General features: G+C 34.0%; 1 protein-coding gene across 1 annotated transcript in view; it reads left to right on the top strand.

The window, feature by feature from the left end:
* LOC107598291 (meiotic nuclear division protein 1 homolog) overlaps positions 1–4,413 on the top strand; it is a 13,543-nt gene extending 9,130 nt beyond the window's left edge. Inside the window, exon 5 of the mRNA XM_016289587.1 lies at positions 3,995–4,413. Coding sequence (XP_016145073.1) covers positions 3,995–4,101 — 107 coding nt within the window. The 3' untranslated portion in view covers positions 4,102–4,413. The remainder of the gene's footprint in view (positions 1–3,994) is intronic.
* Positions 4,414–11,156: the final 6,743 nt, after the last annotated feature.

Raw genomic sequence — 11,156 nt, 5'->3', positions numbered from 1 at the left:
GTGATATCTATATATATATATATATATATATATATATATATATATATATATATATATATATTATATGTGATTAAGCTACAGCGTTTGTGCATTTATACTAAATGTATTTAGACTACTGTTTTTCATTTAAATACTATAGAAACCATATAGTTATATTTTTACCATGGTATTGAGGCGCTATGTTTGGTTTTAACTGTGGTTATCATGATCTAAACGTATGCTACTGTGGAAGACCAAGGGTTTATTTAAATAAAACAGTCAGAATAATTAGATTTCAGATGTTGCTGTTTGTGATAATGAACATAAATGTACATCTGCATCCAAACTCGAGCTGCTACTGTCAACTCAAGCTACCGTCAAATGTGCATTTCTAAGAGACGAGAAAATGTAATTTTATTAATATTGCAGCCTGCGCTGCAAACTGTGCTGAAGATACTCGTCATCAAAGTCAGGAACACAAACCTGATTCATGATTTGAAACAATATCACTCATTAGAACATGCAGAAACTTATATATATTATAAACGACTAGAAAAGTGTAAACGTGTCATGTTCTAACCATAAAGAGTCGTTTCAAACCACAGTTAATGGTCTGCTTTCTACGACTTTCACTTTAGGAGTAAAACTCTGACTTTAAACTTTAATCTTAAATTTTATCGTGATCATTTTGTTTTTTGGCCATATCGCCCGCGACGGTTGAAAGTTGGCTGTTCTCAAATTTTGGTGTTTTGTTGACTTTGATGCCATAACCCAGTTCCAAGTTCCAGTCTCGAGTAAAATTAACTCGCATGTTTTTCTAACTCCTGACTCGGGCAGTGCAGCACAAAACCCTCGGTTATTCCCAGGCATGTTTTTTTTGGGAATGCAGCAGACACAGACATGCACACCACTTAACTTCAGGATGGAAATTCCTTTATGCGCTCTGCAGACGTGACTACAAAAGTGCTCTCAGATGAGCAGTGTATGAAAACCTTCGGTGCAGGGAACACAGCAGACATGCTAAATGGGTTTAATGTTCTGTTTACATTTAAGAGCTCCGATTTCAGCCAAGAGTCAAACACGAAGTACACGCGACGTTAGGCAAGCGCTAACTCACTCATGTAGGTTTCATTATATTACCGAGTGATCTCATAGATGGGATGCTTTGTGTAAGGAGATGATGATTTACTGTACCTTCCCTGTAAACCAAAGCCTTGCACAAATAGATTTAATGCAATATATGATTTAGCAGATTGATGAGCCTTTTGAGAAGTCAGGGCAATTTCAAATGCCTTCAAGCCAGTTTTCAACAAGTTAACCTATATTTATAAGGACATTTACAAAACTTTGAGGCATGCACCGTGGTGTTAATCTGTCTGCTCACTTATTTGACTGCCTTTTTTTTCTTTTGCTGAATGCAATCGAAGACCAAAATACATTTTGGTTGTTTCAGAGTGAAAATATTATTTTAAAAAGATGGAACGTGGTTAATAGTTTTACATTAATAGCGTTTCGTTATTTTTTTATTACATTTAAAGACGACAAAAAAGGGATAAGGATAGTTCACCCAAAAATGAAACCATCAAACCTAAAGCATTTTCATTCATCTTCAAAACTCAAACGTGCTTCTATTGAAAGTCCATTCTTCCAACAGGGTTTCTGTGGGTCTTAAGAAGTCTTAATTCACATTTCCAAAAATTTAGGCCTGTAAGTTCATAAATCAGAGCAGAAAGTCTTAAAAATGATAGTCATGGCAATAAATGTTGCCTGCATTGCAAAAAATGAATATCTTCCTCAGTATCTTTGTCTTGTTTTCCAGTAGAAATATCCAAACATCCTTAAATCAAGATACATTTTAGAGCCCGACCGATATGGGTTTTTTGGGGCCGATACCGATATTGGGGAGTAAAAAAGGCCGATATCGATATATCAGCCGATAATCTTTGTGTATATTATAGTACAGTACCAGTCAAATGTTTGGACACTTTCCCGTTCGTGTGTCCAAACATTTGACTGGTATTATATCTATATATATATATAGATATGTATAGAATACAGTATATATACATAAACAGAATATATATACATAAACACATTTTTTGCATTGATCACTCAAATGTGTTGATCAAACACTTATAATGGTGACAGAGATGCGTAATGATGGAGGCAGGGCATTTAACAATTTAACAATAAACTTTATTATCCAAAATGGATAAATGGACATCAGTGCACTGAACAGTAAAGTTGAAGTTTATTCAACTTTAATTCAATTCAATTCCATTCAACTTTATTCCGTTGAAGATAAGATAATGCAAAATGAAGATATGAAGTCTTGTTTTCTGAGAAATTGAACAAAATGAAGTGAGTTTATGCTTAAAACAAGAATAAATATCTGCCAGTGAGGAATTAAATCTTGTTTTCCCTTTGAATCAAGTTGATTTGTCTGGGCCTACTGACAACTATTCTTGTTTTAATCATAAACTCACTTCATTTTATATTAATTATGCAGAAAACAAGACGTCACATCTTCATTTTGCTGTCACCGTCCCACCTGTGGGACGCTTGGTGCTCTTTTATTTGTTGTCCTTTTTCTCTATCAAATCGTAATCACCCTAAATTATATATCATTTGAAAGCTTAGAAGCCCAGGATTCATCCTGTGAAAACCATTTTGAAATCAAACATTGCGTTACCATAGAAATGGTACTTTAAAGTCTTGTGGCGGTCTCCTCCCCCTTAGTGGGTGGAGTCAAGTGTCATATTACAAAGTGCATTACGGTCTTTTAGAATGAAACCTTTTTATAACCTTGACAAAAAACATATTGGAAAGGTCTGAGTCTCAGGATTCCATATTTGGTGGTTATTTTGAGATCGAGAAAACAAGACATTTGTGACAGAAAAATGCGTCAAAAAATGTCAAGTTCGGATGGCACCCGGTGGCTGTTTGTGGTATAACACCCTAAATAAAATCTCACCGGAACCTCAATTTTTTTCATATCAACTTCAAATTTGGAACATAACTTGTTTAGACATAAGGCTTTAATTTTATACCAATTTTAGAGTGAAACCTGTTATGTAAAATATTTATTATATATAAAATAAAATAAAATTAGTATAGTGCATTTTCTTTACAGTAAATTTAAACTTCTTTAACTTTTTGATACTTTAATTTTTTGAAAAAATTCTATTGCAATAACTGCTAATTTTCTTCTTTAAAAAGAGACCAACCTTAGGTCTGTATTCCAAAGTGTTCATAAATTACAACAATTTAAGTTTGGATAGTGCACTTTCATGCCTATTTAAAAAAATGGGGGGTGACGTTTAAGGGGTTAAGTAAATGTATCTTGATTTAAGGATGTTTAGAGATTTTTTTTTTTTTTTTTGTCTAAAATGAATTAAAAAGCAATGGAGAATTTGTACGGAGAAGTTGTATTTTCAAACTTTGAAGCGTTGCTAAAACAATACATTTACATTTAGAGACCATATTTTCGGCAGAAAACCCGACCAAAACATTCCACCAAATCGAGTAGTTTAATCCAAGTCTGCTGAATTTAATTTAGCCTTTTATTTACATGTCAACATCGCACAAACATAGAGCTCATCAAAAAGTGAACCAGGGGTTGTCGAGATAAAGTAATATTTGCATGGTCATGTGATCTAAAAATGGCAGCCCCCTGTTTCATAGACAATAAAACCACTTTTATAATTGCACTGATTTCATATGTGACTTTACTTGAGTATTTTTTAATGCATAAAAAATGCACCTGTGCTTAAATGCTATATAAAATAAAACAAAATGCTTTCCTCGATCAGTTTTTGTTGAATTGATGCATCAGTGTATTAAAAAGCAAAAGCAATCTTCTATTCATATTTATAATTGCACTCAACTGTTTCTACCTACACAATTAGAAATGGCATTTCTGAGTTAGTTGCACAATGGCTAAGTTGAATAGTATTCATAATTAGTTTGCATCATGCATGCTTTGTGTCATGTTTCACATTCAGTTCTTTTCCAGATAATGTTTTTGCAATCAAATCCTGGGCAAAAAAGAAGTTCGGCTTTGAGAACAGCAACTTGGACAAAGCTTTCGGAATACCCGAGGACTTTGACTACATGAACTGATCAGGAACTCGCAGGATCTTAGGATTGTTTGATCTGTTTTTCGGTGATTCTCTTACATCGGTTTGTTTTATGTTTAGAGACACGACGTGAAATTAATCGCTTGTGGGGAAAAAAAGGTTCTATGACGAGCATGCATTTGTTTCTGTATAAAGTAGGAATGTGTTATGGATTTGAAGTCATTTCAGATGTTCCGGTCACTTCAGATGCTTTCATTTTTGGTTTGCATTTTTCATTAGTCGTCATTTTTCACCGTGCACATATCTTTGTGTATCTTGTAAATATGAAAAATGGTCAGTTGCTTTGTGTTATATGATTTAATAAATGTAGTTATCAAGCAAATTGGTTGTGGTTAAGCATTTTGTCCTGCCTAATAATTAAAACATACCTTTAATTTGTTTAGCAATAGCTTGTTGAAAATAAATAATGCTTGTGTTTGCTGCAACGCAGTAATGTTGAGGTACAGTCTTAAAATATTATGGGTAGTTCCTACATTTTCTTTTTATTAATCAATATAGCCATATATATATATATATTTCTGTGCATTTCTATTTCTTGTGAGAAATGCCTAAATGTACTGAGTTTTTTTTTGTTTTTAATATATATTTTAATATATATTTCCTGAATATAATTTGATATTAAAGGGTTCATTATTTAAAATTAGCTTTGCTAATCAATATTCGAGTATATTAAAATACAAAAATAAAGATTCTTAAAGATAGTCTTGAGTGTTTGGCAGGTGTCGATCTGCAGCATCGATGTAAAAAAAAAAAAAAGAAGTATATATTTCTGTACACTTCTTGTGATAAATGCTTAAAAAACATGTACTTTTTTGAAATTGAAAACAGTTTAGATTATTATTATAGATTATTGTAGTTCATAGATTTTTTATGACAAAAATACGGGATATTTTAAGGGTTTATCTATTTCGGGTATATTACAGAAATATGACATTCTTTACAGAGCGAGAGTATTATCTCTCCTCGTATCCTCCTGAGAACCAGAAAAATAAAGTTTTGTGAATTTTGTTGATTTTTATGTCATTGCATTGGTTAAGCATAAAAAAACAAATGGAGGAAAAACATTTTTGAAAAAAAGATATTTTATTCTATGTCCTTTGTAGAGGACGCCAGGACTGAGTTATTCAAAAAAGTAAATAGACATAAAAAGACAAAAACAATTATTTATTAATTCACCGATCAGTTTTTAGGTTTCAGGCTGTTTTTAACCAAACTTTGTACAAAGATGATTCTCAGCTAACACAATGATCTGATATACTATTTAACTTTATGCATTATGTGCGTAAAATGTCCATAAATTGGTATTCCCATTCTATAATGCATCAATACATTGCATCTAATTTGCATATTAATGTATTCTTGGGGCAAACCATAATGAAAAAAGAAGTGTAGTAATGGAACATTTTCATAAGAATATCTCATGTTTCATAGGAATGTTGATCTATAATTTCTTGTTGTGTTTCCCCAAAATGCCTGATTAATGTATAACGTATGAAAATTATGCCGTTTTGTAACAAAAAGCCATATTCTGATTAGCATCCCCATCATATTTTTCTGAGATGTTTATTTATTTTGTAAATTAGTCAGATTTTAATTATAATTACAAAATAGTGTCATATTTCCCTAAGAGTGCCACATTTGATAATTCTGTCAATATGAGTCATATTTAAAGAGCAAGCAGAGGGAGTGTTTATGATCAAACCTCCTGAAAAGCCCTGAATGTGCTCTGAGCAGGACATCCAGGTTTCACTCAAATATAAAGTCCTCTACAGAGGACAGAAGTCTGTAACGCTGTCGGGGTCCCAGGAGGATATACGCGACGCGACGCGACGCGACGCGACGCGTATCTCATGTTTCATAGGAATGTTGATCTATAATTTCTTGTCGTGTTTCCCCAAAATGCCTGATTAATGTATAACGTATGAAAATTATGCCCTGTTTTGTAACAAAAAGCCATATTCTGATTAGCATCCTCATCACATTTTTCTGAGATGTTTATTTAGTTTGTAAATTAGTCAGATTTTAATTATAATTACAAAATAGTGTCATATTTCCCTAAGAGTGCCACATTTGATAATTCTGTCAATATGAGTCATATTTAAAGAGCAAGCAGAGGGAGTGTTTATGATCAAACCTCCTGAAAAGCCCTGAATGTGCTCTGAGCAGGACATCCAGGTTTCACTCAAATATAAAGTCCTCTACAGAGGACAGAAGTCTGTAACGCTGTCGGGGTCCCAGGAGGATATACGCGACGCGACGCGACGCGACGCGACGCGACGCGACGCGTAATTGTCGCGCTGCCGCAGGCTCGTGTGCCTCTAGTGGACACACTTTCAGAAGGAGGCGCTGCCAGAGAGAGAAAGATATGAAGTCTTGTCAAAATTGTGTTCGTTTTTTTACTTAAAACACGAAAATAATTTTTTGCCAAGGCAAAACAAGATTATTTTTCTTGCACCATTGGCAATTTTTTCTTTCTTTCATGTTTTAAGTAAAAACTAACACAATTTTGATAACGTCGTCTTTTAGTTTTTGGGTGAACTGTCCCTTTAAGTTGAGTTAGTACCTGATGTCTGTGCTGTTGCTAATTGTCATGACCTTTGTTTGACCTCATGGAATGTTATATTTAAAGTTTTGTGCTAATTAGTCTAATTACAAGCCATATGTGAGTTTGAGACAGATTTATTATAGTTAATAAAAGCTAAAACTATAAACTTTTTTTTTAACTTGAAATAAAAGTTAACTGAAAGAAAAAAAACTTAATAAAAATAGGTAAGCATGTTTAATGCCACATTAAAATATCATACCAAAATTGACTCATTTAATCCTTTAAAAAAAAATAATAACAATAACTTTTTAACTTATTTTATTTTACATTTCTCATTCTTATTTAGTTTATCTTGATGTACTAAAATAACTAAAGCTGTAATAACATTAGACATAATTAAACAAAAAGCTACATTGATTTATAATATGAAAACTGAAATGATAAAAATGAATTCAAATATTAATAATAGCTAAATGGCACTAAAATCACACTGGTTTGAGGCCCGTTCTTCAGATTGTGGTTATATGTTTGCTGTAGTGATGCTATGATAGTCAGTGGCCTGGGATTGAACATCAGTGCAGAAAGTCATTAGAAAATAAGAGCTTTATTGCCAAGTATGAGCTCAAGATGCTTCCAGTCCTCAGAGTTATGATAATATAATAATGAATCACCAAATAATGAAATAACATTCATAGAAGAACACTTGACATCATAACATTTACACTAATAACAATAACTTTTTAACTTATTTTATTTTACATTTCTCATTCTTATTTAGTTTATCTTGATGTACTAAAATAACTAAAGCTGTAATAACATTAGACATAATTAAAAAAAAAGCTACATTGATTTATAATATGAAAACTGAAATGATAAAAATGAATTCAAATATTAATAATAGCTAAATGGCACTAAAATCACACTGGTTTGAGGCCCGTTCTTCAGATTGTGGTTATATGTTTGCTGTAGTGATGCTATGATAGTCAGTGGCCTGGGATTGAACATCAGTGCAGAAAGTCATTAGAAAATAAGAGCTTTATTGCCAAGTATGAGCTCAAGATGCTTCCAGTCCTCAGAGTTATGATAATATAATAATGAATCACCAAATAATGAAATAACATTCATAGAAGAACACTTGACATCATAACATTTACACAAGGGTTGCTCTGCAGACAAGGTGATGTATAGGTTAGTTCAGTGGTTCTCAAACTTTTTACAGCGGTGTACTCCCGGGGCATTTAACATTCTTCTGCGTACCCCCTCTCTTCCACTTAGACCGCAGTTACACCTTTTCTATTCAAGGACAATATCTGCACCCTTAAATTGATTTACAGGTGCATTTTTTTACATTTATAGAAGCAAATATTTTCTATCCTTATTAATTGTATGTCATGTTTTATGGCATATTCTTAACATTTCATTAAGTGTATTATTAATATAATAAATAAAGCAATAAATGATGGCAAATCGAAGTGATACTTATAATAAAACGGCCAATAGGTGGCGGCAAGTCGCTGTCTTAATGAGCCAGGCGTCGCGTCATTCATTAATTCATTCAGTAACGAAGCAAAATGCTGTAGTTATGAATGGGTTATTAATCACTGACTCTCCAAATCGTTCAAAGTCGCAGATTCGTTCACTGACGAAACACCGCTGTATGATGCTTGGAGACGCACACCAGATGATACGGATTTCGTTGGAACTATTATTTCGTTGCAAAATAGAGCAAACATGACTATTATGTTCAAAATGTAGGCTACATTTAAAATGTAAAATGTTCACTTAATATTACATTTTTTGTTGAACTGTTGTAAAAATGAATGGCACATTTGCCATCGTTTGGATATTCAGGGAATTTGGCATTCTTGCTCGCGTCTTAAACATGAACACAATAACATGCACAGTGTGTCTGTATCGAAGAGAGTTTCAATCGATCTCAATGTGCAGTCCGTGTCAATATTTGCTCTTCATGCTATTAAGTGAAGATCTACTTTAAAGATCACTGACTCTCCAAATCGTTCAAAGTCGCAGATTCGTTCACTGACGAAACACCGCTGTATGATGCTTGGAGACACACACCAGATGATACGGATTTCGTTGGAACTATTATTTCGTTGCAAAATAGAGCAAACATGACTATTATGTTCAAAATGTAGGCTACATTTAAAATGTAAAATGTTCACTTAATATTACATTTTTTGTTGAACTGTTGTAAAAATGAATGGCACATTTGCCATCGTTTGGATATTCAGGGAATTTGGCATTCTTGCTCGCGTCTTAAACATGAACACAATACCATGCACAGTGTGTCTGTATCGAAGAGAGTTTCAATCGATCTCAATGTGCAGTCCGTGTCAATATTTGCTCTTCATGCTATTAAGTGAAGATCTACTTTAAAGATGCATTGAACAGCAGCGCGATTTGCTAAAGCTGCATATTCAGCGGGCATCCTATCACATGCACGCTGCTTGTGTGTGGATGCAGTCAGTTTTGATCACAAAAGATGAGGTAAGCTGATTGGATATTGTGTATTTGACCGTTTACGGCACCCCCATTTTCCTGTTTTTACATTAGAAGCGGCATTTTGCTTGTCAGAAATGCGTTCGGTTTTAATGTTGCTTTAAGTTGGGGTATTAAATGAATGCCAAAACTCGTACCCCCCACCATCATCTCACGTACCCCAGTTTGAGAACCAGTGGGTTAGTATGATTAAATATGAATTGCATGAACAATTGGCTCTTGAACCCAACACCTGGCACAGTTAGAAAGGTGTGCTTTTTTTGTGGTAGTGGATGTATTTGTTGATTACGAGACGATTAAAGTTTGGGGCAGGAAGCTAATGCCACACAAACACGCACAGAGACTGTTGCTGCTTCACAGGTTCGTTTGCCACTTTAGTGGTTAACAGTTACATGAGCAACCCGTCTTATGGCTTGAGAACGACCACAATCACATCAAAGGGGATGGAAAATTCCATTTGTAGTTCTCCTTTTGTTTAAAGGGGCTTTGTTTGTTTGGATGACTCTAGTGGAGGTGGTCAAGTGTTATTTCATCAATCTGTACTAGTATTTATATGTAGTAAGCTTGATTTATGCCACATGGAAATGTCAGACTGAAGCTGAAAAACAAAACAAAAAGATGAAATGCAGTATGGGAATTGGCTATTACTCCTTTAAAAACACACCATCAGATCTGAGTAGGGGTTTTTTCTAGGCATCAGGGGAATATTTCAGTGACCTTGCGGTTAAATGCACTGCTGTGGTTCATTACATTACTGCAAAGTTACAGTACAGTGAAGTCATACATTTCTTTACAGTGTGACTGAATCATTCTAAAGTTTAATTATAGGGCTTATTTATTCACCCTAGGCTCTGTATCAGCTGAATGTTAATAAAATAATAATCTCGTTCTAAAATATCGTTGGGCTGTTTTTGTTAGACTGAAACTGAAAAACAAAACAAAAAGATGAAATGCAGTATGGGAATTGGCTATTACTCCTTTAAAAACACACCATCAGATCTGAGTAGGGGTTTTTTCTAGTCAGCATCAGGGGAATATTTCAGTGACCTTGCGGTTAAATGCACTGCTGTGGTTCATTACATTACTGCAAAGTTACAGTACAGTGAAGTCATACATTTCTTTACAGTGTGACTGAATCATTCTAAAGTTTAATTATAGGGCTTATTTATTCACCCTAGGCTCTGTATCAGCTGAATGTTAATAAAATAATAATCTCGTTCTAAAATATCGTTGGGCTGTTTTTGTTTGAGTATATGTGCTTTATTTTAGTTTTCAAAGAAGTTGTATTTAGATTTATTTATACCTCGGCAACCGCTTTTAAAAGCGGAAATTCAGTTCACTAAACTAAAAATAAACAAAGTAAATAAACACAAGAGCACAGATGAATTGCATTTTATTTTTGATTACCCCAGTACTGCTTTCTTCAGTAGAACAGTAAAGAAGATCTTTAGCTGAAACTGTGGTTCTTGGTGATTAATTAAATGTAAGTCAGCAGCTGCACGTCTTTGAGAATAAAAAAAAAGCATATCAGGGAACAGAAAATTAATAGCCGTGGCTCCTGACGATATACTGAGGTCTTATGAAGCGAAACGATCAGTCTGTGCAAGAAACTGAACATTATTTACAACATTATTACCTCTGATCCAGAGCCTCAGGTAAACGGTCCGGAGTGACGTCCGGTTCACGAACAAATCTTTCTTTTGAACCGGTTCTTTTTAGTGAACTAGATGAACCACTTCATCACATCGGACTGAAGCATCTGAAACAGTTTGCGGCTCGAGCAGCACAGATCTACAAGTTACTCACTTAAGTTAATTGAACTAGTTAATTGAAATGAACTGTCCAAAAGAACCAGTTCACAGAAAAGAATCAGATTTCCCCATTTGCCTGAAGCCAAGGCCCACGGTTTCAGCTAAAGATCTTCTTTACTGTTCAACTGAAGAAAACATTTTGGCCTGAAGGTGAGAAAATTA

This window comes from Sinocyclocheilus grahami, unplaced genomic scaffold, assembly GCF_001515645.1.
Source record: "Sinocyclocheilus grahami isolate Dianchi unplaced genomic scaffold, SAMN03320097.WGS_v1.1 scaffold249.1, whole genome shotgun sequence".
In the NCBI taxonomy this organism is placed as follows: Eukaryota; Metazoa; Chordata; class Actinopteri; order Cypriniformes; family Cyprinidae; genus Sinocyclocheilus; species Sinocyclocheilus grahami.
Note: the sequence above shows the minus strand (reverse complement) of the source record. Positions and strands in the feature narration are given on the sequence as shown.